The sequence below is a fragment of the Bos indicus genome, chromosome 3 (genome assembly GCF_029378745.1).
Source record: "Bos indicus isolate NIAB-ARS_2022 breed Sahiwal x Tharparkar chromosome 3, NIAB-ARS_B.indTharparkar_mat_pri_1.0, whole genome shotgun sequence".
NCBI lineage: Eukaryota > Metazoa > Chordata > Mammalia > Artiodactyla > Bovidae > Bos > Bos indicus.
In genome coordinates, this window is record NC_091762.1 from 99,310,018 (window position 1) to 99,336,753 (window position 26,736).

The 26,736-nt window shown below is 44.7% G+C and overlaps 1 protein-coding gene across 1 annotated transcript in view; it reads right to left on the reverse strand.

The window, feature by feature from the left end:
- Positions 1-17,648: 17,648 nt before the first annotated feature.
- The window catches only part of CYP4X1 (cytochrome P450 family 4 subfamily X member 1), a 48,778-nt gene continuing 39,690 nt past the window's right edge, over positions 17,649-26,736 (reverse strand). Inside the window, exons 8-12 of the mRNA XM_019958422.2 lie at positions 26,449-26,636; positions 21,130-21,263; positions 19,682-19,746; positions 18,845-18,924; positions 17,649-18,022 (exon numbers count right to left, since the gene is read on the reverse strand). Of these exons, the coding sequence (XP_019813981.1) occupies positions 17,854-18,022; positions 18,845-18,924; positions 19,682-19,746; positions 21,130-21,263; positions 26,449-26,636 (636 nt within the window). The 3' untranslated portion in view covers positions 17,649-17,853. The remainder of the gene's footprint in view (positions 18,023-18,844; positions 18,925-19,681; positions 19,747-21,129; positions 21,264-26,448; positions 26,637-26,736) is intronic.

The following is a 26,736-nucleotide window of genomic DNA, read 5'->3' on the forward strand; positions in this document are numbered from 1 at the left end:
CCTGTCCTGGTGCTGAAGGTGGGGGCCGTGGTGGGCTGGGCTGGGGTGGCCCGGTGGGTGAGTAGGGGGTCAGATTCCCCCTAGCCCCCACACCCCCAGGCCTTTCCAGGAGCCTCCTTAGCTCCCTCCCCACCAGCCGGGCCAAGATGGTGGGAACGCCATCCCGGGGTCCTTGTGGGGCTGAGCTGGCGTTGACCTTCCCCACAACCCCATGTTCCTGTCCTGACAGGGGGCAGAGGGCATGGAGATGCCGGCCCCAGAACTGCCGGAGCCCCCAGTCCTTATCGCTAGTTCCCACCTGCCAGTCTGGCCAGAGGAAGGAGGGAAAGGAGGCTGGGTCCGGGCCAGGGCGGTGCTTAATGACCCTCCGGGGGCCTAATCGCAGCCTGGCAGCCGCTGAGTGGCTCAGGCTGGCTCCTGGAGGAGGCTGATAACGCACCAGCTGGGCCCCCCACCATCTATCGGGGCTGCACAGCCAGTCCCCAGGGGGCATCGCTCGGGGGGCCTGGGAGAGGGAGCCTCTGGGCTGGCGCAGGGCGTCAGGGGACGTGGGGGAAGCTCTCCGCCCCTCCGGCCCTGCGGGAAGGGGATTCTGCCTTGATTGACAGACAAAGGGGAGGATGCTCCTTCAACGCCTTCCTGCTCCCTCCCCACCCGCTTCTCCCCAGGCCGGACCTCCCCGTCCCAAGCCCGTTTTCTCTTTGGCTCTCCCAGCCTTTACTCATCTCCGTGTGTGTGCGCTAGTCTCTTTCGGAGTGCAGTTTTTACTTCCATCTTCTTGTATCGGTCGCGTGTCTTCCTTCTCCTTCCTCCACCTGAACTCACTGTTCACGCCTTCTCTCTCACCTCTCATCCGCCCTCTTTCTCCAGCTGGCTCTCCCCCTGCCTTCTCTCCAGCTCTCCCACGTGCCTGCGCTGCCCTGATGCCCCTCGAGGCAGGGCGAAGTCCGGTGCCCTCACCCAAGTCTCACTTTTTGTGCTGCTTCACCTCCTGCGGATCTCTCCGCCTGCTCTCTGGGCAGAAGGCGAAGGCTGCCCAGGCCCTGGCTCCAGGACCCAGAGGCTCTATTACTCCCAGAAGACATTCTTGCTCCTCCAGCTTTCTGGAACACGGCTGGCACCTTTCCTATTCTTCCTCTACCTACAACGTGTGGATTTCACAGGGTTACATTGTAGGCTACACCCGAATTACGCTAAAAGCCCCACCCAGCAACTGCAGAGTTGAAAGTAGGTTGCAGCACAGTTTACTTCAGTTAGACTTGAAGAAGAACTTCCAGCCTGGAGTTGGTTTTGAAAAAAGGGTGCAGAGTCCTAGCTTGAGTGTTATTAAGATAGAGTGGCAGGGGCTTGGAATAATTTTCCAGATGACTTCCCTCATGCTCAGAGTGACATGAGCAGAAACACTGCACTCTTATTGTATTTCAGGGAGCCTAATATCACAGGGGAACGTCTGCCAGGCAGAGTCTCCTCCCCCAGCCCAGGGTAGAGGAGCAGGGGAGATGGGAGGTGTCCAGTGTCTGTGATGGGCTGTCTTTCTCCTTATCCTACCCTATCTCCTTAGGCCAAGCTCCCAGGTGAGTCAGGTGCCTGGAACCGGTGGAACTTGCTCTGGGATGAAGATGGGAGACATTTGGCTCCCCTTCAGATCTGGTCCACGGGCCTGGAGCCCCGAGCTTGGGTCTCCTTTCAGTTTTCAGACCCCAGCAGTCCACACAGTGGCCGAGACTGGGGCTTAAGAACCATGCAGACTCTAGTTGAAAGTCCAGCTCTTCTCCTCACTGCTTGTGGAACCACCTGGGCTTCTGGACGTTCTTTTCACTTGCCAGTAAAACTGCTTCTGTCATGACTTCCCGGAGGGGTTACTGGGAGGAAGCAGAGATAATGTATGTGTTATCATTGTACCTGAAACTCGCCAGAAGACCCCCTAAGCTCGGCTTAGCAGTCACTTCTGGGAAGCTCATCCTGACCCCTGGGCTAAGGGCTTCCTCTGGGCCACACCAGCATCTCTGCGCTCACTGCCCTGTGTTGCCTGTTCCCTTGTCTGTGTGCAGCTCCAGCGTCAGGTCTGGGAGCTCCTCAAGGGCAGGCAGGGGGTGACTTTCCTCTCTGAGTCACCAGCACCCACAGTTGGGCCCAGGAAAGGGAAGCCCCAGGGGGTGGTGAAGAGACCCAGAGGGAGAGACTAAATCCTAGTCCATATCATCCACCCCACATAGGTACAGACATACACAGGACCTGCACACCCTCTCTCAAGCTCTCTCTGGCTGAAGGTCCTGGGGTCAGTGATCACCGATGCTCCATCTGGTCTTCAGTTGGTGGGGAGGGGTTGTTCTCCCCCTCCCCGCCCACGTCTGCCTGCAGCCTCAGCTGCCCCCTGGTGGCTGCACACTCAATGAGAAGGGTGGATTCAGTAGAGCCTTTGAACTGTACCTGCAGGGGGCTCTTCCCCCTTAAGCACTGGGACCAAAGACCTTCCTAAGGCTGGGCCCGGGGGACCTCATAGGTTGTGCAGCACCTTGCACTGCAGGTTTCCAGGGCAGCCGGGCCTCCAGCGCCCCCTCTTTGTGTCCCTAGAGGCCAGCTCCGTGAAAACTTCAGGTTCTGAGTACTACTGGTAGGGCCAGGCTCTGGGGGACTTAGCATCCGGTCCTCATGACACACCTCCCTTTCTCTCAGAAACGGTCCAAGAGCCCCATGGCCTCTGTCTTGAGTCATTATTCCAGAGATTAAGGAATGATAATGTTGGTGGTGCCCTGCTCCCTAGAGACCCTGGCCCAGTGGGGAAGAAGAATAGAGAGCTTGATGAGAGAGAGAGAAAGAAAGTTCAGGGACGAGTCTCAGTATCATCCTGAGCAGGCTGGAAGATGGTGGAACCTCTTGGGGAACACTGATGGGGTTGTGTGAACTGTGCCTCTACCTGCAACCTGGGCGCCTTTTCCTGCTTCTCACGAAGGCACTGGGTAGTGGGTGGCCCCGAGAGTGACAGGTGCCAGGGGACAAGAAGGAGTGTGTGGGATGAGGATGCATTTGGACAAGTGGTTGGGAGCTGGTGGGATGTCTACAGGGAGAGGACTAGGGGGCATTTGGGTGTATAGGGCAGGTCTGAAGTGCAGTTGAGCAATTTCTAGTTCAATCAGAGCTTTTGCTTTCCAGTTGGATGCCCACTGGGAGGTTAAGAGGACAGGTCTGGGCCAGGCAGCCTGGACACAAAACCGATATGACACTAATACTGTGTTGGACAAATCAGTCAACAAAGCTCCAGGTTACTCATCTGTAAACTGGGGGGAGTACGTGGTGTCCATTTAATAAGAGGTGTTGTGAAGACTCAAAAAAGTGGTGTACATAATACACAGAATAGTGTCAAGTGTACAGTTAGTGCACACAACAAATGTTAGCTTTTGTCTTATTATTATTATTATTACAGGATGAACTCGGTTGGATGCAGGACCACTCTGTGTCAGAGCTAGCAAAATCCTTCAAGTCATTTAGTTCAGTTTAGTATTAATAATATTGCACGGTGGAATCTGCAGCCCAAGGAAGGGATGGCCCCTGCCCAGTGTCATGTGACAAGTCAGGTTGAGAGGCAAGCTAGAGGCTCTGCATGGCTGGTTGGAACAGAATGTGCTGGGCCCAGCTGTCCCCCTGGACCTCTGGAGGAGCCAGCATAATGGGGCTGGTTTGTTCTGCATTGCTGAGGCTGGTACTGTTCTGTATGTGGACTTTGCAAATGAGTAACTGGGCTCCTGACCAGTTCAGGCTGTGAGCTTGGGGTGTGGGATGGGGGTGGTGATGAGGATGGGTGCTGGTGAAGTGGAGGACGGGTGGAGGAGGAGAGTGAGCTCCAGCGAGCAGGGAGGAAAAGGAGAGAGAGGGATGGGAAGAAGCTGATGGAAGAATCTTCCAGGTGCCAAGAGCTAACAAGTTGCAACAAAAGACTGGGAAGGGCCTTCCCTCCAACCCAAAGGCAGTGATGGTGGTGGTGATGGTTCGCACGCTGAAGCTAACAGCTGTTTTGTGGTGTGTAGGATGATTTCTGATTGGAGATTTTTTTCTGATCCTATTTTCTTGAGGAAAAAATGCAGACTCAGAAAGGGAGGTAAATTGCTTAAGGTCACGCAGTCTGGAAGTGGCACTGGACCCTGCTCTTTTGACTTTAAATCTATTGTTAATTCTACCTCAATGTAGAGTTCCGTGTGTGCTTGTATGTGTGTGTGTGTGTGTGTGAGAGAGAGAGAGAAATAGGAAGATGAAGAGGAAAATAAAGTGTTTGTCACTGTAGCATTCGCAGTCCTTTAGAAAGAGGCATCTGGGAACTGGAGAGCGGTCCCCTTAGTAACTAAGCGGATGCTTGGTAGTGGCTACTTCTGCCTTCATCCTGCCTGCTCGCACCTCCACATCTTCCACCTCCAGTCCTCTGCCGAATCTGCTCTCACTAGGAGCACCAGAATCCTGTCTTCTTGTTGCAAGATACAGTGGCCTGTCTGATGCTTCTGCTCTCAGCACAATAGGATGATGGCCGTTTTCTCTGGGGAGTTCTTTCTGACCACCCTGGTGAACCCTCAGCACCCCAGGCTCACACAGGCCCATGGACTCACAGCCTCACGTTGGTCATGGTGGTGCTCTCTGAACAAGACAGCTGATCTCTGTGAGGCAGAGACCACAGCTGCCTTGTTTGTCATGATGTCCGAGTGTCCAGCATAGGTCCGGAATAATGGGAGGTCCCCGGTCAATGGTGGTTGAATGAATGTCATAAGGATCTTATCCCCTCCGTTTATTTACATTCCTTCCCATGAAGTATCAGCTTCTGAATCAGCATCTTCAGCTCCATCCCCTCTAGGACCCAGTTACCCCCTGCACAACTCTGCAGGAACCTCAGACCAAGATGGAATTCTGGATCTCTGACTCATCTGAGCCCCCTGTGCTGCTAGGGGCACCACCAGTCATCCACCCAGGCCAGAGGTGGATGGCCCCAAATCCCCCTCCCTCACCCCACCCTACCTCCCCTGCTTCAGGTCTGCAGCTTGCATGGATGTTTGCAGCAACCCTCTGTCCTCCTTATTCTCATTCTTGCTTCATGCTCAAACTATCCTCCACACATGGTCACTCGAGAGACCTTTCCCAAACACAGAGTCAAGCGGGACCCAGCCCTTTACATCTGTGAGGTGAGCCTCCCTCCTCCAGGAGGGGCCCTGGACTTGAAGCCAGACTTCCCTGGGCAAATCCTGCCCTGCCAATTTTATATTAGCATGATGTTGGGCAAATTAGTAACATAGGTGCGTCAGCCTCTGAATATGAAAATTAAGGGTAAAATGATGCCCATCTTATTGGGTTGCAGTGAAGAGTAAATGTGTTAATGTATGTACAGGAAGCGTAGAGTAAATAAATACTTAGTGTTAGCAACAGACGTCTTTCTTTTCCTCTTTTGCCTGCAACGTCTTAATTAGCCACGAGATGGCACACTGCAGGCGCTCTGCTACTTAACTGCTCCAAGCTTTCCTTCCTTCCCTACCACAGTGCTTCACATCTCAGTGCCTATTTGTTTATGTTCTGGGCTTATGTTTTCCCTTCTGCCAGCCTCAGCAACTTCAGGAACGCTTTCTGATACATCTTTCCCACTCCAAACTCACCAAGTGGATTGTTTTCTGTCTGCGAGCTCCTGGAGGGCATGACATCTCCAGGTCTCTGGGCAGAGTCCCTGCATAGAAGAAGAGCTGTGTTTGTCAGATGAATGAATACGTGTCAGCCAGTCCCAGCTCAGCCACTTAAATAATTTGCATGATCTTGGGCAAATCAATTTACTTCTCAAGTTTTTTTTTTTTTTCCTTAAATGGACATCAAAGAGGCTCAACAACATACATGTGGAGACAGCCCAGTGCAAAGCCTTAGTAAGATCTGACATGGTGTAGACCCAGGGCCACCTTGCCCAGACACCTGCCTGCCAACCATGGAGCATTGTCATTGCCCACCAGCTATTACCCACTTGTGCTTACTCCTGTCCCCCATCCCAGTTGAGGGTATTAGAAATGAGTTTACCTCTTCCTAAAGGTCCTTTTTTATCAAGTATGGTCTGGAGTTAGTCTGCAAGCTGGCTGGGCTGGGTGGGCCGAGGCTTAGTTGATGGTTCAGCTGAGTCCAGTGGGCTCCCATTTGCCTGGAAAGCACAGGTTCAGCCTCCCTGTCCCTGAAAGCCCCACTATCCTCCTGAATGAGGCCCTCCTGGGCCTTGTCTTCTTCACTCTGGTTCCTGATGTCCCAGCTCTGGCTGGGGTGGGACACTGCCTCTGTTTGGATGACCTTAGTCATTGTGCCTCTCCCATAAAAACCCTGAAAACAATGGTCCTTCCTTAGGACAAACTCCCAGGATGGGATGACTCCATGAAAGAATATAAGCATTTTTGAGGCTCTTGTAAAGTACATGCTCACCAGTGATTTCTTTAACAGTTGAAGCCATTTATACTTAATCAGTTCACTGTAAGCAGCGTGGGTGGGGGAAGATTCCAGTTTGCCTTGGTGCCAAACACTTAAAAATTGTTCGAAAAGAAAGTATAATACTTTGTTTTTTGCCAAATGTCTGTTCTGTCCTTTATCCTTTCTCCTTATTGCTGGCAATATCTTGAAAAGCCACCAAATGGCAGCACTCACACACAATCCTTGGGATGCTTAATGCCACCAGCAATCCCTTTTCCTGTGTGTAGAGGGGAATCTGCCCAGGCCGAGGTCCGAGCGTAGTGACCACTGATAGGATCCCTGAGAGATGTGCGGGTGGCTCAAATGGAGAGATCACTGGTTGGAAGTCAAGTGCCTGGGATTCTAGAACTCATCCTGTCCTGCCTTTAATAAGTTTAGCTACCATTTATTTCCTGAGGACTGCCTGGGCTACATTTTATCCAACCATCACATCAGGAGCATCCGTCACCAGGATTTGTGTCCATATTTACAATTCCTTTTCCTGTACACTGGCTGTCTTAAAAATTGTATGTATCCCACTGAAGATATGCTGGAATTTCCGTATCTGCGATGGCACCCTCAGGCATGGGGATTAGGTTGTTCTCTGTAGACCCTATCTCTGCCTAAATATCCAATAACTGCCTCACTCCATGTTAAGCAAGAGTTCTACAGGGTATGGTATCCTATAATATTCCAAATGGAAACTCAGATACAGGGTTATCTATATTCAGAATTCCTTGTAAATATCTAAGGTTTTTATATACCCTTATCAATTTACCCATTCCCTAGACAGTGTAATAAGAGACTATAAGATGATGCAGTTACTTTCTGTTAATCATAAGGGAAGATAGCTGAGGACAAAGCTGTCATGCAGAGATATGCAGAGATGAAAGTAATCTAGAGGTTGAATTGGACCCTAGATCAAACTGTGCTTGAAAGCCACACTACGATTAGTTACATGAGCCAATAATTTTTTTTTGCAGTTGAAGTCAGTTTGAGTTTTTGATGTATTTTTTTGTGGGTTACACCAAAAGGAAACCTATATGATCCAGGAAGATATCAGAATTATTTCTAATAGTTGTTAAAACCAATCAGAAGTATCCTAAATTACATAATTTATCCCCAAACCATATAGATATATTTTGGCATTATATTTATCTTCATATTCTTCCTCTGGTAATAAAATTCCTTCATTAATCATTATATGAGGAGACTTAAAATTAGCAAACTTTCTTTAGGAACACATGGATTCCATCCTTAGATTTTAGGATAATTTGGCACATGAGTATGGGAGGCTTGTAGCAGTCTAGAGTTAGCTCGAAGTGGAGCAGAGTCAGGGCCAGGGTCATTTTGCATTTAGCCATGGCAAAATGCTGCCTAATGCAGTTCCTGGGGACACCAGGGAGGAAAAGTAATACCTGATAAATCTGTATATTATTAGAAACATGAGACAATCTTTTTATATATGACACCTTTTCCAGGGAAACAAAATCCATATTCTAAACCAAACCAAGTTTGTGATAGAATTCAGAAAAGGTTTTAAATATAATGGGACCATAGAGTTCCTTTGTGTCAAGACTAAGTGATAGTGAATTGTATCAACAATTGATTCTGCAGGATCCATAGAACTAGAAAATTTTTCCAAATTATGGAGAAGAAACACTAGTTTTACTATTATTCATTTAGAAATCTGTGCAGTTGAGCATGAGAATTCTTTTTTTTTTGACAGAGACACAAGAAGGTTTTTAATAAGTAAAATATGGAACATGTAATGTTTTACATTCACAATTCTGCTCTTTGTTGCCATGACAATTTACCCTAGCCTTGAATTTGCAGTAAAGAGCATGAGAATATTAAACCTGGTATACTCCATGGATTATACTGTGTTTGGTAAAGCAGGTTTTTCTTATACCATATTGGAGCTTCCCTGGTGGCTCAGATGGTAAAGAATCTGCCCGCAATGCAGGAGACCCAAGTTCAATCCCGAGTCAGGAAGATCCCCTGGACAAGGGCATGGCAACCCATTCCAGTATTCTTGCCTGGAGAATTCCACGGACTAAAGAGCCTGATGAGCTACAGTCCATGGGGTCACAAAGATTCGGACATGACTGAGCAGCTACTATGGGAAAGGGACATTAGGAACTTAGAACAGGAATTTAGATTGTGCCTGGGTGCTGCCAATGTTGCCTTGTCTGGGGTGGAGATGGCTGGCATCAGGACATGCCCACTTGCCAAGGAACAGAGCTGTCTTTCATGAAATTAACTGATCTCTTTGGGGGCTCGTCTGAACTCCCTGGCCATAAAAGAAGACAAGCCAGGTACGTGGTAGGGACGTGGCACTCATGCAGTGCCAGTGAGCTGTGGGCCTACAGTGAGTGAATTTTGTCAAGCAAGCACTATAGTACACTTTCATCCTGTTTACCAGCTTGAGTCTTTACCTTGATCCAGCTGAGAATGGTAGGAAGGCATAGGGGGGTCTTTTTTTCACAATTTTCCTTGGAGAATCTCAAGGGGTAAAGATCTGTAATGAGAATGAAGGTCCTCCACTCCCCTCACGCACAAACTCTACACATATCATGAATGCAATTCCTAAAGCTAACGCTAGGAACTGACAAAGGCTGGGTACTACAAGCCTAGCCTGTGGATCACAATAAACTGTGGAAAATTCTGAAAGAGATGGGAATACCAGGCCACCTGACCTGCCTCTTGAGAAACCTATATGTAGGTCAGGAAGCAACAGTTAGAACTGGACATGGAACAACAGACTGGTTCCAAATAGGAAAAGGAGTACATCAAGGCTGTATATTGTCACCCTGCTTATTTAACTTACATGCAGAGTACATCATAAGAAATGCTGGGCTGGAGGAAGCACAAGCTGGAATCAAGATTGCAGGGAGAGATAACAATAACCTCAGATATGCAGATGATACCACCCTTATGGCAGAAAGCAAAGAGGAACTAAAGAGCCTCTTGATGAAAGTGAAAGAGCAGAGTGAAAAAGTTGGCTTAAAGCTCAACATTCAGAAAACGAAGATCATGGCATCTGGTCCCATCCTTTCATGGGAAATAGATGGGGAAACATTGAAAACAGTGTCAGACTTTATTTTTTTGGGCTCCAAAATCACTGCAGATGGTGACTGCAGCCATGAAATTAAAAGACGCTTACTCCTTGGAAGGAAAGTTATGACCAACCTAGACAGCATATTAAAAAGCAGAGACATTACTTTGCCAACAAAGGTCCGTCTAGTCAAGGCTATGGTTTTTCCTGTGGTCATGTATGGATGTGAGAGTTGGACTGTGAAGAAAGCTGAGCGCAGAAGAATTAACGCTCTTGAACTGTGGTGTTGGAGAAGACTCTTGAGAGTCCCTTGGACTGCAAGGAGATCCAACCAGTCCATTCTAAAGGAGATCAGTCCTGGGTATTCTTTGGAAGGAATGATGCTAAAGCTGAAACTCCAGTCCTTGGCCACCTCATGCGAAGAGTTGACTCATTGGAAAAGACTCTGATGCTGGGAGGGATTGGGGGCAGGAGGATAAGGGGACAAGAGAGGATGAGATGACTGGATGGCATCACTGACTAGATAGACATGAGTTTGGGTGAACTCCAGGAGTTGGTAATGGACAAGGAGGCCTGGAGTGCTGTGATTCATGGGGTCACAAAGAGTCAGACACGACTGAGTGACTGAACTGAACTGACCTGATGCTCCTAAAGGCCTGCCATTGAAAACACATCTGGAGCAAGCAGAGACTGTACAATCTAGGAGCAGATCTAATATGTCCCTAGGATAAAAAGCAACCATGAATCATTCAGTTCAATTCAGTTCAGTTGCTCAGTCATGTCCGACTCTTCGTGACTCCATGAATTGCAGCACGCCAGGCCTCCCTGTCCATCACCAACTCCCAGAGTTCACCCAGACTCAGGTCCACCGAGTCAGTGATGCCATCTAGCCATCTCATCCTCTGTCGCCCCCTTCTCCTCCTGCCCCCAATCCCTCCCACCATCAGAGTCTTTTCCAATGAGTCAACTCTTCGCATGAGGTGGCCAAAGTACTGGAGTTTCAGCTTTAGCATCATTCCTTCCAAAGAAATCCCAGGACTGATCTCCTTTATGAATCATTAGGACAATTAAAATACAATCCGACTTAGCCAAATCTATTGACTTCACTATTTTCCCTTCAAGGACTACCTTGTAGCTCAGTCAGTAAAGGATCTGCCTGCAGTGAGGAGACCCGGGTTCAAACCCTGGGTTGGGAAGATCCCCTGGAGAAGGAAATGGCAACCCACTCCAGTATCCTTGCCTGGAAAATCTCATGGACAGTGGAGCCTGGTGGGCTGCAGTCCATGGGGTCATAAAGAGTCAGGCATGACTGAGCGACTAATACTAATACTAATTTTCCCTTCAGGGCTTCCCTGGTGGCTCAGACAGTAAACTGTCTGCCTGCAATGTGGGAGATCCTGGTTTGATCCTTGCTGGATATGGAACAACAGATTGGTTCCAAATCAGGAAAGGAGTACATCAAGGCTGTATATTGTCACCGTGCTTATTTAACTAATATACGGAGTACATCATGAGAAACACTGGGCTGGAGGAAGCACAAGCTGGAATCAAGATTGCAGGGAGAAATATCAATAGCCTCAGATATGCAGATGACACCACCCTTATGGCAGAAAGCAAAGAGGAACTAAAGAGCCTCTTGATGAAAGTGAAAGAGGAGAGTGAAAAAGTTGGCTTAAAGCTCAACATTCAGAACACTAAGATCATGGCATCTGTTCCCATCACTTCATGGCAAATAGATGGGGAAATAGTGGCTGACTTTATTCTTTTGGGCTCCAAAATCACTGCAGATGGTGACTGCAGCCATGAAATTAAAAGATGCTTGCTCCTTGGAAGAAAACCTATGACCAACCTGGACAGCATATATGCAGAGACATTATTTTGCCAGCAAAGGTCCGTCTAGTCAAGGCTATGGTTTTTCCCTGGTTGCTCAGCTGGTAAAGAATCTGCCTGCAATTTGGGAGACCTGGGTTCTATCCCTGGGTTGGGAAGATTCCCTGGAGAAGAATTGGCAATCCACTCCAGTTTTCTTGCCTGGAGAATCCCCATGAACAGAGGAGCCTGGCAGGCTACAGTCCATGGGGTCACACGACTGAGTGACTGAGTACAACACATGGTTTTTCTAGTAGTCATATATGGATGTAAGAGTTGGACTATCAAGAAAGCTGAGCACTGAAGAATTGATGCTTTTGAACGGTGACTCTTGAGAGTCCCTTGGACTGCAAAGAGATCCAACCAGTCCATCCTAAAGGAGATCAGTCCTGAATATTCACTGGAAGGACTGATGCTGAAGCTGAAATTCCAATACTTTGGCCACCTGATGCGAAGAACTGACTCATTAAAAAAGCCTCCTGATGCTGGGAAAGATTGAAGGCAGGAGGAGAAGGGGCCGACAGAGGATGAGAGGGTTGGATGGCATCACTGACTCGATGGACATGATTTTGAGCAAACTCCGGGAGTTGGTGATAGACAGGGAGGCCTGGTGTGCTCAGTCCATGGGGTTGCAAAAAGCCGGACATGATTGAGTGACTGAACTGAACTGATTATCCCTTCACAGTAAATAACTGCCTTTGTCATATACAAATTGACAAGGAATCAAATTATTTATTACTCTTTTCTTTTGTCTTGGTTCCCAATAGACTGAGCTAGTGACTTGTATAAAGTTCGTGTGTGTGTGCTCAGTTGTGTCAGACTCTCTGTGACTGACTGTCACAGACTGTAGCCTGTCAGACTCCTCTGTCCATGGGATTTTCCCAGCAAGAATACTGGAGTGAGTTGCCATGCCCTCCGCCAGGGGATTTTCCCGACCCAGGGATTGAACCCGTGTCTCCTGCATTGGCAGGTGGCTTCCTAACCACTGAGCCATCTGGGAATCCCTGTGCAAAGGTCAAGAGGTGGCAATTCAAATACTCAAGTCATTCAGATCCTGGCCCCTCCACCTCCCCATCTCTGTGGGAGGTGTGGATGAGCACGGCCTGGATTTAGACTGTGTGATGGCTCTGAACACTGGTTCACAGCCAAGGATCATGCTCTTTCTCTCCCAGACCCTGTAGGTCTCTCCTTTCCTTCTCACCCTCATTCAGGTTAACTTTAAATGTAAATGAGAGTGGGATTTTTGAAGGTCTAAACTCAAATATGCGCTAATGTTTTACAAGGCAAAGACTTTATAATTTTGCTACTTTAATGATTTCCAGTAACAAATTGTTTGTGGTCTATATCACAACTCAATGACTAGCTTGACTTTATGAATAAATGAAAGTGGGGTGCAAGGTGGTTAAACGACATTGTGTCAGTCAACTAATCACATACCTTTTACTTCCCAAAAGGATGTGATGTGTTTCTGTTGATGAGGAATCGTCATGGAACACTGGAAACTTTACAAATGGGAAATATTTTTCTTTTCTTTGTTTTATTTTTAAATATTTATTTATCTACTTGGCTGCCCTGAGTCTTAGCTATGGTACATGGCATCTTCTGTCTTTGTTTGCAGCATGCAGAATCTTTAATTGAGGCATCAGTTCAGTTCAGTTCAGTCGCTCAGTCGTGTCCGACTCTTTGCGACCCCATGAATCGCAGCACGCCATGCCTCCCTGTCCATCACCAACTCCGGGAGTTCATTCATATGAACTCTTAATTGTGGCATGTGGGATCTAGTTTCCTGACCAGGGATGGAACCTGGGGGCCCTGCCTTGAGAGTGCAGAGTCTTAGCCATTGGACCACCAGGGAAGTCCCAAAGTATTTTTCTTTTAAAAACACAGGAATTTTGTTCTGTTTTCTCTTTCCTAATCTATGGATGATTGTTCTAACCACGCCCTCTACTGTGAATATCTTCTGTTCCCTCCTATCCTTGTTGACTATCTCAGATGCCACTGGGTGGAGTTTGGGACTGTCATACCTGAGGGTCTTCCCATTCAGCAGGGTTGTGGTGAAGAGACCAAATATTGAGAAACAAAGGCATTCCTGAGTAAACAGGAGGAAAAGTAGGTGAGCTAAGATTCTGACTTCAAGAGCCGACTCGTTGGAAAAGACCCTGATGTTGGGAAAGATTGAAGACAGGAGGAGAAGGGGATGACAGAGGACGAGATGATTGGATGGCATCACCAACTCAATGGACATGAATCTGAGCAAACTTTGGGAGATAGTAAAGGACAGAGAAGCCTGGCGTGCGCAGTCCATGGGGCTCCAAACAGTCGGACATAACTGAGTGACCGAACAACAATGATTTGTGACATTGAGCATCTTTTCATCTGTCTGTAGGTCCTCTGTATGTCTTCTTTGGAAGAATGCCTATTCAGGTCCTTGGCCCATTTTTAAATTGGATTTTTTAATATATGGGGCAGGAGGAGAAGGGGATGACAAAGGGTGAGATGGCTGGATGGCATCACTGACTCAATGGATGTGAGTCTGGGTGAACTCTGGGAGTTGGTGATGGACAGGCAGGCCTGGCATGCTGTGATTCATGGGGTTGCAAAGAGTCGGACACGACTGAGCGACTGAACAGAACTGAACTGATGAGTTCTTTATAGATTGTGGATATTAACCCCTTAGTAGACATATCATTCGAAGAAGGCAATGGCACCCCACTCTAGTACTCTTGTCTGGAAAATCCCATGGATAGAGGAGCCTGGTGGGCTGCTGTCTATGGGGTCGCACAGAGTCGGACACGACTGAAGCGACTTAGCAGCAGCAGCAGCAGCAGACATATCTGAATCTTCATTCAGTATGCTTTTCATTTTGTTGATAGTTTCCTTCCCTGTGCAAAAGCTTTTTAGTTTGATGCAGTCTCATTTATTTATTTGGCTCCTTTTTCCTTTACATAAAGAGACAGATCCAGAAAATTATTGCTAAGACCCATGACAAAAAGCTCACTGCCTATAGTGTTCTTCTAGGAATTTTATGGCTTCTAGTCTTCCTTTTAAGTGTTTAATTCATTTTATTTTTTTGAGTATATGGTGTGAGAAAAGTTATCTAGTTTCATCCTTTTACATGTAGCTATCCATCAAATCTATATATTGTTAAAGAAATTTTGAGTTGTACCAATGGGTGAGTTTTACAAAGGCGGAAGTTGTTTTTTTGTTCAGTATTCTCAAACTGCCTAAGGATGAAATGACTTGCCTCCTGAACATGGGGTACCTCCACTACTAGACATATCCATCTGCTAAGGTTCATCAAGATATTAGGGCAAAGGAATGGCTCTCAATAGGTTCCAGAAACGGGCTCAGGGAGCCCACTAGTGTCACAAGATCATAGACAAGCTCTTTTACTGGCGCTTAGAAAATGTCTGTATTTCTGGGGGAAGATTTGCTGTTTTCTTCAAATTTGTAAAATGATCAGTGATGCACAAAAGGTAAAGAATAAAAACATGACACTTGATATGATTTACAACTAACTCTGTTGGGTGTACTGTCCTTTACAGAAAAACTTTAAGATTAGTGTTTAAGAAGTTGAACATTGTTTTTTGCTTGTGTGCCATCTCCCAGTTGGGGGGACAAAAGAGAGAGTGATGGCATTTTGGTCAGGTTTATGTGACTCCTTCAAGATACTTGCCCACATCACCTACTCCTGACTTGAGACTGAATACTTATAGATTTACCAGTATGGCCTGCTGAATGGTGACCTTTAATTACTAGACTCTAAATGCTATGACACCCTTCACGGTCTCAGCACTATCCCTGATACAGTTTCTATTTTAAAAACATCAGTAGGTTATTTGTGGACGAGATGACTCAGTGTCCCTTCAACATCTTTTCTCCACTCTTACAGAAATATCAATAGTTTTAGCTGAGAACATGGTCCCAGTGAAAGACCACATTTCCTAGTCTCCTTTTCAGCTAAAGGAGGAAGTCGGTTATAGGCAGAGCTGTGAGCAGAAGGGATGTATACAATTTCCAGCTAATGTTTTCATAAAGAAAGGTGCATACCTTCCCATTCCCTCTTATGTTCTCTCACTTGCTCAAAGGCAGATGCGGTGGTGGGAGCTGGTAACTATCTCAGATCATTAACTGAAAGCCACGTGTTGAAGATGGAGAACAAAAGACTGAAGGAGCCTGGATGCCTTGATGGTCTTGTAAAGCAAACCATGCTACCAACTCTGACCACTTGCCTCCCTGAGATTTTAATGTGAGAAAGAAAGAAATTTCTATCTGGTTTAGGTCCCTCTATTTGGGGACCTTCTTGTTAGAGTGGGTTATTACTGATGTGATCAGTGCTTTCTTTCCATTTACTGTCTACCCATATTGTCAAGAATACTAGTTTGCTTTTACTTGGCAGGGATCATGTTTAAGGGCTATTTAAACTGTCCATCTACTTGCCATAATTTTGCTGCTATGAGGCACTTGAGGAAAAGGAGGGCTAACTTCCATTACCATCCTTCAGGTTTCAACTTGTTTGTCACCTTCTCAAAGAAGATGTTCTAGACAACCCCATCTAAAGTAAATTCCCCTTAAAAGCAAATACCATATGACATCACTTACTGTGGAAACTAATATATGGCACAAATGAACCTGTCTACTACACAGAAACAGACTCACAGACAGAGAAACCAGACTTGTGGTTGCCAAGGGGAAGGGAGGGGGAGAGAGATGGACTGAGAGTTTGGGTTGGGTAGATGCAAGCTACTACATTTAGAATGGATCAACAAGGTCCTGCTGTATAGCACAGGGAATTATATCCAATCTCCTGGGATAACCTAACTGCCATCCCTTAATGACACCCCTACACAGCTTGAAGGGGCGTCCCTGGTAGCTCAGCTGGTAAAGAATTCATCTAAGATGCGGGAGACCCTGGTTCAATTCCTGGGTTGGAAAAATCCACTGGAGAAGGGATAGGCTACCCACTCCAGTATTCTTGGTCTTCCATGGTGGCTCGGCTGCTAAAGAAGCCGCTTGCAATGCAGGAGACCTGGGTTCAACCCCTGGGTTGGGAAGATCCCCTGGAGAAGGGAAAGGCTGCCCACTCCAGTATTCTTGCCTGAAGAATTCCATGGACTGGAGAAGTCCACGGGGTCACAAAGAGTTGGACATGCCTGAGCGACTTTCATTTCATTTTCCTGGGATAAACCTGGGAAAAGAATTTTAAAAATAATGTATATATGTGTAAAGCTGATATAGCAGAGATTGGCACATTGTAAATCAACTATACTTAAGTGAAAAAAAGTAAGTTCCACTGGATTACTGTCTAGCTCAACCACTCATTTCTTTCATGGCACTCAGTATTAATACAATTTGTATTTATCTATTTGGTATCCATTTTCCACTTTAGAAGCTCCATGAAGGCAGGGACCATGTATATTAATCCACTGAGTATCTAATATGTATCAAATATTTGGCACTTACACATCAAGTAAGTGGTGAATCTTGAAATCATTAAGAAATTCCTGTTCAGGCTTCACAAGAGTTGTTAGCATCAGGAAACTATATAGAATGTCTTGAAAATATTCCAAACAAAAGCCTTCTTATCCCAGACTCAAACCCCACAGACCACAAAGACAAGTTTACATACCTTACTTTGTGAAAATTTAGAAGTCCTGTATGATAAAAGACACCATAAATACAGTTTTCAAAAAGTAAAAGAATGGGGGGAAATTACAAAGAAAAGTTATAATCAAGGATTATTATCCACAATATGTAAAGAGCTTACATGAATCAATAAGAAAAAGATAACTTCATGGAAAAATAAACATAGATGACATATGCATTACAGAGAACAAAACAAAGATAAACATAAATGGCCAATAAGCATGTTTTGAAAACTAAAAGTAATGTCTCCAATAATAGGAAAAGAGCTAAAAAAATTATAGTATATTCACATTACAGAATTTCATGAAGTCATGATTAGAAATGAGATGTATTTTTATTGAGTGAAAAAAGGAAGAACAATATGGATATGATCCCATAGACAAGAATACGTACATACATATGCATATATGAAATGTACAGGAAAAAGTCTGAAAGAATGCATCCCAAGCTATTCTGTTTTTAGGAAAAGCAGTAGGATCGGGCAGGGAGGTGTGGCTATGTGAAATGGGATTTTTACTTCTTACTCCATAGCTTTTCTAGTGTTGTAAATCTTTTACCGTGAGCATACATTCATCTATTATGAGTGCAATTCTGAAAGAGATTTTAAAACAGCAGAAAATATATGGAAGCCACTTAGAAAATTCTTGATATTTGGCATTAGTAATAACCAGAATCAAACAGAAAAGATGAGAAAATCTCTGAATCATACAGAAACATATCAAGGTGACACCCTATGTCACCATACTTTGATTACTCTCTATTTTCCTGGACCTTGAGCTGAAATTTAACTTTAAAACAAAATGTATAAAATCATCATGTCCTAGGCTCTAACATTAGGGGAGTTTCTTCAGGTGCAAGTAGATCCCCTTCTTGGGTTTGATGAAAATGTAGGGCATGAAGACAACAGGCTTGGTGGGCTCTACTCTCATCTGGAAGCGGAGCAGAATCAAGGCAACAATCACCTTTATCTCAGCTATGGCAAAATTCTGCCCGATGCAGTTCCTGCAGACACCAAGAAAAAAGAGACTGGAAGAACTGATACTTCTTCTGATGCTTTAATAAGATACTAGAAAAACAAGTCTGATGTTAACAATACATTTGCACATGAAATTCCATACCAACTTTTGGACTTTGGACTTACCTTGTTCCCTGTAAGAATGTGAGCTGGAAGGTTCAAATTGATGCCCTTCCAAAACAGGGTGGCACTTGGAGCTGCTCACAGAATTGTTCCTCCCTCCACCCCCTCCCAACCCGCCATGAAGTTCTAATGTATAATAAAACATGATGACCATAGTTGGTAATACACTGTATTGTAGAACTGAAATTTGCTAAGAAAGAAGAACTTAAATGTCCTCTCACACACAAAAAAGGACAGGTATGTAAGCTGAAGAATATGTTAATGAACTACATGGGAAGGAATCTTCTCACAGTGTATATCGACTCATCATGATGCATATATCAAGTGTCTTACAATTTAAGATTCTAATATAAAGATGAAATAAAAGATGAAATAAATTGTTTTTCTGAAAAAGAATCATCTCATCTTTATTGGGAGTGAACCTGCATTGAACCCATGAGCAACAGCTTGCCTTGCTGTTTAGCCGTCTGAGCCATGGCTGTATAGGATGCCGTAGCAAACGGTGTTGTCCTTCGTGAAACTAATTGACACTTTCAGTGGCTCAAACAGGCACTAAGATCTACCTCATGGTCAGGTGAGAAGATAAGTTTCCATAGAAGAACTTATAGAGCTGGGGGGCTGAAGCGAGAAGGCTGTTTCCAGGTAAACATTTTTATGTGTTTTTAAAAACTTCAAATAGTCCTCACCTTGGTCCAGATGAGAATGGTAAGTAAGCATGGGAGTGTCTTTTATTACATTCCTGGGAGAACCTCAAGGGGTCAAAGACCTGAAATGAGAGGGTAACCCCACGACCATCCCCAAAACACCATTAACACATTTCTGAAGCTACTGATTAGCACTGATCAACAGAAATATCCATGCACCACATATGTAATTTCAAATGTTCTGGTATCCACATTTTTACAAGGGGTAATGAATTTTCTAATATAATTTATTTAACAGAAAATATGATCATTCCAACATGAATTCATATACATAATTACTTCAAGAAAATATTTCCTATTTTTTGTACTACAGCTGCAAAATTTTACTTTCCCAGCACATCTCAGTTCTAACCAGCCACATTTCAAGTGCTCCACACCACATGTGGTTAATGGCTACCACCCTGGACAGCACAACTGTAGACCTGGTGACCTTGTCTGGTCTCCCAGGTGATTAGTCTGCTACCCAGACTAGGAAAGAGGAAAGCAGAAATACCGTGGCTGGTGGTAGTATTTGCACTTTGAAGGTACAAGTGCATCTACTTAGAAGTCAAGCCAAGATGACCTACGTGATCAGTTGTCCAACTTGCCGTTACACATAACGGGTTTGAAACTAGCAGCGTATAAAAAGGGAAGTATCTGCACACGTGTTTAGAGTTTCAAGAGACTCAGGTATGCTCCAAACCTTCTTTTTGCCTCTTCAAATCCTTTCTCCTCCCTTTCCCACCTTGCTCTGGGCTCCAAACTGACCCACGGGGTTTCCTGTTGGGTTTGACCAATAAAAGGCATTGAAAGGAAATCTGGAGAGTGGGACAGTCATACCTCTGGGTTTTCCCAGACGGCGGGGTTGTGGTGGAGACCCCAGATACTGAGAACCACAGTCATTCCTGAGAAAGGAAGGAAATAAAAGAGATTGCAGAAAAAAGAGCAAGTTGTGAGCTCCTTTTATACTGCTCTTCAGTAACACTTTTCTTTTTGAAGGGAAAGACTTAGTTCCTGGCAGAGTTCTGTGGGCTGTAGCTGATGCCAGCAGTGAAGGACCCATAAAAAGATGGGGTCTGGTGGCACCTCAGTTTTCAAATCAATGATCTATTTAATACCTGATTCTATCTTAAGGCACTCTTGGTATCATGTCAAAATGATAGCCTATGTTTATGTTTTCCACTATCTCTAGAAATTGTTTATGCATCTATTCATGGACTATAAAGTATCCAGACACAACAGCTTAGGAACATTTAGGAACAGAATTGTACTTCTACTCTGCAGATCCAATGACAAGTTTCTGTTGGTGCAGGTCATACATGGAAGTAGGGAATTTTGGCAAATGTTCATGTAGTATGAGGATTTTAAAAAAGACAGAAGAAAAATAAATAAAATTTAAAAAACAAAAAAGGAAAGAAAGAGGTGAGATAATTTGAGGATTATTGGGTTATCAGAAATAATTTTGGTAAAGTAATTCTAGATCTGTCAACAAAGGGACAGTAAGTGACAGGCTGTTGGTACTGATACAAGCAATCCTGTTGGCTTGTTCCTAAGGGCAAGAGTTAATTGAACACTGAAGCAGATTAAGTGGAGCGTATCTCATGTGATCTCTCTGCCTCCCACTTGCCCTGCTCAGGTACTTGTGCTGTTCTGAAAAGCACTGGGCTCCAGACATGGAACCTCTGAGCAAGTTCTAGCTCTGCTCAATGCACTTTGGGATCCCCCAGTGGGTTTTTGGCTACACCAAAATTATCTGAAAGCGCTCTGTAAACTGCAAAACACATATAAGCATCTGCTAAGAGCGTGTTCCAAGATGAAAAAGATGAGATAATCTATTTGAAGGCTCTATGTAAACTTTTAAGTGCTGCATACTTACTAGGGTAATATTACTATGATGATGAAGACAAAGACCCTCTTTGGATCTTCTAGATAAAGATAAAAGTGTTCATCTCCCATGAAGTCTTGCTGGGTGTCAAATGCAGCCAAGCCAGGATTATCTTAGAAACAACATCCCATAATGGAAGAAACCCTGAGTTGGGATTCTGGTGATATAGGTTCTGTTCATAGCTTTGCTTCAAATGACTATATACCTTTGGGAAAGTCTCAGAAACCCACATCTGGTCAAGGCATTACCCACTGAGAACTTAGCAGGTGCCCAACCCTAAGCCAGCTATCCCGAAGTTTGTCTTTTGACTCTTCCAAGAGTTGAGAATCCCTCTGGTCTTTTTCACTGTGGTCCCCAGGATTCAGTGATCTTTAGAAACTGCTTAGGAAAAGAATGCAAAGACCTGCAGGCAAAGACCGTCCATCTGGAAAGGTAATGGGCTTGCTGAGTTGTCTGGAAATGGACATGGCTGGAGGTGCCAAGCGGAGTGACTCCTTAATGCACATTGTGGTGTATGACATCTCGCTCAGTTGGTCCCTGTGAGTACAAGAGAGGGAGCACAGGGAACTCAGACTCCATATTCAGTTTGTAAATACTGACGTATTTTTCTATTCAACCTTTGCTCCTGGTCAAAGTCCTTTTACCCATTGGTTTATGTAACAGAATGTTAAAAAGGAACACTTTCTGCCTCAGGATCAGCTGAGGTCCCAGAGGACAAGGGACCATATAGGAGCCACACATCCTCACCTTGAATGTGGAGAAAAGGGAGGGAACCTCCTATGCTTTGGTGGGAATGCAAACTGGCGTAGCCACTGTGGCAAACAGTATGGAGGTTCCTCAAAGAACTGAAAACAAAGCTACCATACACTCTTGCAATCTCATTCCTGGGTATATATCTGGAGAACTCTTATTTGAAAAGATACGTGCACCCCAATGTTCATAGAAGCATTATTTACAAGAGCCAAGAAATGCAAGCAACCTAAATATCCATCAACAGATGAGTGGATAAAGAAGATGTGCTATATATACACAATGGAATACTACTTAGTCATAAAAAGAATGAAACAATGTCATTTGCAGCAACATGGATGGATCTAGAGATCATCATGCTAAGTGAAATAAGTCAGAAAGAGAAAGACAAATATTATATGATATCACTTACATGTGATATTTAAAATATGATATAAATGAACTTATTTGCAAAGCAGAGACAGACTCACAGTCAAAGAAAACAAATTTATGATTGTGCATGCTAAGTCGCTTCAGTCGTGTCCCATTCTTTGTGACCCTATGGACTGTGACCCAACAGGCTCCTCTGTCCAAGGGATTCTCCAGGCAAGAACACTGGAGTTTCTTGCTGTGCCCACCTCCAGGGCATCTTCCTGACACAGGGATCAAACCCGCGTCTCTTTACCTCTCCTGCACTGCAGGTGGGTTCTTTACCACTAGCACCATCAAAGAAAACAAAGTTATGGTTACCACAGGGGTTAGGTGAGGGGAAGAATATTAAAAAGTACAGTCACTTTGTTGTACACCAGAAACTAACACAACATTATAAATTAACTCTACTTGAAAAAAACCCCAAATATCCTCATAATAAAGTGAAGCACTAAACTACTGGTAAAGGATTTGCTGAGAAGATTCCTGAAAACATTTTGCAACATTTAGCTCATCATATAAATCAAGGAACGGCTAAGGAATGAAGAGAGGAGGCCTCCAAGTTTTGAGAGGGAAAAAAGATCCTTCCAAAGAACTGCTGGAATGCTGGAGTGCTGTGGAGAATGCTGGAGAGGGGGTTCCCTTCATATTTAGCAAAGAGGGGATTAAAGAAGATGTTCTGACATGTGCTCCTTAGAGGCTGGGAAGAACAGAACTAGTAGGAAAGGCCATGATTCACAATAGACAGAGAGGCAGGGAAAGGAGCAGGGACAAAGCAAGAAGCCTACAGTGAGTCCTATGGGCCAGTGAACCAGCAAGAAGGACAGCTTCTGAACCAGCTTGAAGGACACTCTAAGGACAGGAATTTCTTTGCCCCATGAATCATCATCATAAAGTCCCAGTGAGAGAATCTCCAGAAACCTCACTGAGAGTAAAAGGAAGCACCAAGTTTAAAGGGCAGGACGGCAACAGTACCAGCTGCCTCTCCTCATCCTCTCTCCCTCCTGGGACCATTTCTGGAAGGGTTGGTAAGCAGAAGCCAACAACAACCCCCTCTTTATTTTCTTGGGCTCCAAAATGACTGTAGAGGGTGACTGCAGCCATGAAATTAAAAGATGCTTGCTTCTTGGAAGAAAAGTTATGATCAACCGAGACAGCATATTCAAAAGCAGAGACATTACTTTGCCAACAAAGGTCCGTCTAGTCAAAGCTATGGTTTTTCTAGTAGTCATGTATGGATGTGAGAGTTGGACTATAAACAAAGCTGAATGCTGAAGAATTGACGCTTTTGAACTATGATATTGGAGAAGACTCTTAAGAGTCCCTTGGACTGCAAGCAGATTCAACCAGCCCATCCTAAAGAAAATCAGTCCTGAATATTCATTGGAAGGACTGATGCTGAAGCTGAAACTCCTTTATTCTGGCCACCTGATGCGAAGAACTGACTCATTGGAAAAGACCCTGATGCTGGGAAAGATGGAAGGCAGGAGGAGAAGTGGATGACAGATGGTTGGATGGCATCATTTACTCAGTGGACATGAGTTTGAGCAAGTTCTGGGAATTGGTGACGGACAGGGAGGCCTGGTGTGCTGCAGTCCACGGGGTCACAAACAGTCAGACATGACTGAGCAACTGAACTGAACTGAACTGACAACTGCTTCACCCACCTCTGGCTTCCAGACCCAGAGAAGTACTGAATTGGAATAGATGGAGATGCTCCAAGTGGATAACAATTTGAAGTTTTTATTATTACACTGGACCAGACAGCTTAATTATTGAAATGAGACTGCTCTTGTGATTTAAATGGATGGGAACACTATGAGATTCACTCAGAGCTTCACCCCAGTGATGAAAAGTACTTGCCCACACAAGTTTGAAGTATCAGCGGGAGAAGAGTAAAGTTTTTATTTGATCATAGATTGTCAGGTTGGTTCAGTAAAATGACAGCATACATTTGGTCTTTTTGCCTCAGGTATTTTTATTTGTCTTTCTGATTGTTTAGCAAGCTTTGGCCATTCGTTAATGTGAAATTTTAATTTTGAACTCTTTCCTCCTCAAGCTCATAATAAGAAGAGGAATTCTGCTTAGCCTAACACTTTACATACTTAAGAAAAATAATGCTGTCTATTTCAGCCCTGGTGCGAAAAGATGAGAGGCCTTTTAACCCAATGCAGAAATAGATTGACAAGGAAGCAAATGGAGATGTTGAACAACTTTCTAACTTTTTCAGAAATTTGCTCTTTGCGGTGTGGTTTTATTAGAATTATAAATTTGGGGACTGTTCTGTACAAATTTCATTAAATGTAATGAAAGGCCATTTTTTATTCTCTATAATATGGTTGCCATTTCTCTCATTAACATAAATGGTAGCGAAGAGATCCTCTAGAGCGTGTTTTATCACCTGGCAAAGATTTCCTTATCGTTTTGACATTTCACATGGGCCAAACAGGAATAAGAAAAGTCAATATTTGAATTGTGTATATACATGTACCCTAATTGAAGTTAAAATATCTGATTAATATTGGTGTGGGAGGTGATATACACTGTCTCTAAATTCAGTGAATGAATAAAAACTTACTAGTCAACACTGCATCTAGTGCTATATAGATTAGACCTTTGACTTATCGTAGGAAATGACTAGTGTTTTGTTATAAAAAGTAAGATCTCTGCTTCAGTTCAGTTCAGTTGCTCAGTCGTGTCTGACTCTGTGACCCCATGAACTGCAGCACACCAGGCCTCCCTGTCCATCACCAACTCCCGGAGTCCACCCAAACCCATGTCCATCGAGTCGGTGATGCCATCCAACCATCTCATCCTCTGTCATCCCCTTCTCCTCCTTCCCTCAATCTTTTCCCGCATCAGTGTCTTTTCAAATGAGTCAGCTCTTCGCATCAGGTGGCCAAAGTATTGGAGTTTCAGCTTCAACATCAGTCCTTCCAATGAACACCCAGGACTGATCTCCTTTAGGATGGACTGGTTGGATCTGCTTGCAGCCCAAGGGACTCTCAAGAGTCTTCTCCAACACCACAGTTCAAAAGCATCAATTCTTCGGCTCTGCTATATCTATATAAATTCATATTTTCCTTTACAAATGTTCTAATTGAGCTGACTTTTGCATTTGAAACATGGTATTTTCCCTCTAGTCACTGGGCTGGGTTGTTAGCATCTCTTTCTTTGATCAACAAAACAAATACAATGGCTGCATTTTCCTTGCAAACAGTGTATCTGAGGAGCACATCTATAACCTGGGCTTCACGAACAGAAAGATGTGCTCAAAGTCTAGCCAAATGGAGTCGAAGTTTTCCACCTGACTAACTCCTACCCATTCTGTAAGAGGCAGCTTACGTGTCAGATCTCCCAATAAGTCTTCCTGGGCCTCCCATGCTAAATCTCTGTGGCCACTAATGTGTATCTCTCTTTTTACCCTCACTATGTTATATTGCAATCAACTCTATGGGGATCAGACCTCCCTGGTGGTGCTGTGGATGAGCATCTGCCTGCCAGTGCAGGGGACACGGGTTTGATCCCTGGTTCAGGAAGATTCCATATGCCATGGATATGGAAGTTTTCATAAGCCCATGTGCGTCACAATGACTGAGCCAGTACTCTAGAGCCTGGGAGCAGCAATTTCCGGGTCAGCACAGCACAATGAAGAGTAGCCCTTGCCTGCTTCTGCAGAAAGTCCATGAATACCGAAGACCTAGCGTAGCCAAAAAAAAAAAATATAAATATATATATATATATATATATATGGGGACCAGTCTTCCGTACTAGAGTATGAGCTCATTGAGGGCAGAACCCACATCAAATCTGGCACCTTTTTATAGTGGCTCAGTACTTAAAGCTTCCCTAGTAGCTCAGCTGGTAAAGAATCTGCCTGCAATGTGGGAGACTTGAGTTCAATCCCTGGGCTGGGAAGAACCCCTGGAGAAGAGAACAGCTACCCACTCCAGTATTCTGGGCTGGAGAATTCTATAGACTGTATAGTCCATGGGGTCGCAAAGAGCTGGACTGAGCGACTTTCATTTTCACTTTCAGCACTTCAGTGGTACATACTGTACTTGAGTTGAACACATGTGGACTGAGTATGTTTATTATTTTGTTCTAAGTCCAAAGTCCATCCTGAGAAGTGAACAAGGGGATGGGAGAGAACGTCTCCATGAGGCTTAGAAACAGATGTTCACTCAGGTCTTTCAGAAGCACAGCCTCACTGGAGTCCTACCATTCAAGCTGTGGATGCAAATCTAGGGAGATCATATCCCCATTTCCAAAGCGCCAGGGCCTGAGTGAAAGAAAGAAATAGGACCTTTTACACACACACTGACTAAAAAAACAATGAAATAGAAAACTTACGGATAAGTGAGTGTAAAAGAGAAAGGGATAATTTTGGGCCTTGTAGAAAAAGAGAACAATAGTAGCCTGCCTCTTCTACTCATATATATATATATATATGTGTATGTGTGTGTGTGTATGCATATGAAACACTATGATCACCAAGAGGAAAGAATAAAGCAAAATCCCAGGAGGAAAAGAAGGAGGAAATGTTTATAGATGCAGATCTTACCAGGTAATGGAAGACCCATCCCCCAGGATGGCTCTGATCTCCTCCCGGCATTTCTCCTGATGCTCAGGGTACAGAGCTAGGTGGTAGAGGAGCCAGGAAATGCCTGCTGATACAGAGTCATGCCCTGCCACCATGAATGTGTTCACCTCGGACCACAGGTCTGCATCTGTGAAGCTATCATTTTCAGCCTAGAAAGAATAGTAGAGATACTTTTATGCAGTGTCAGTTTACAGATGTTTGAAGCCCCAGTCAAAACAATGGTTTTAGGGGGAAAAACTAGCTATCAAA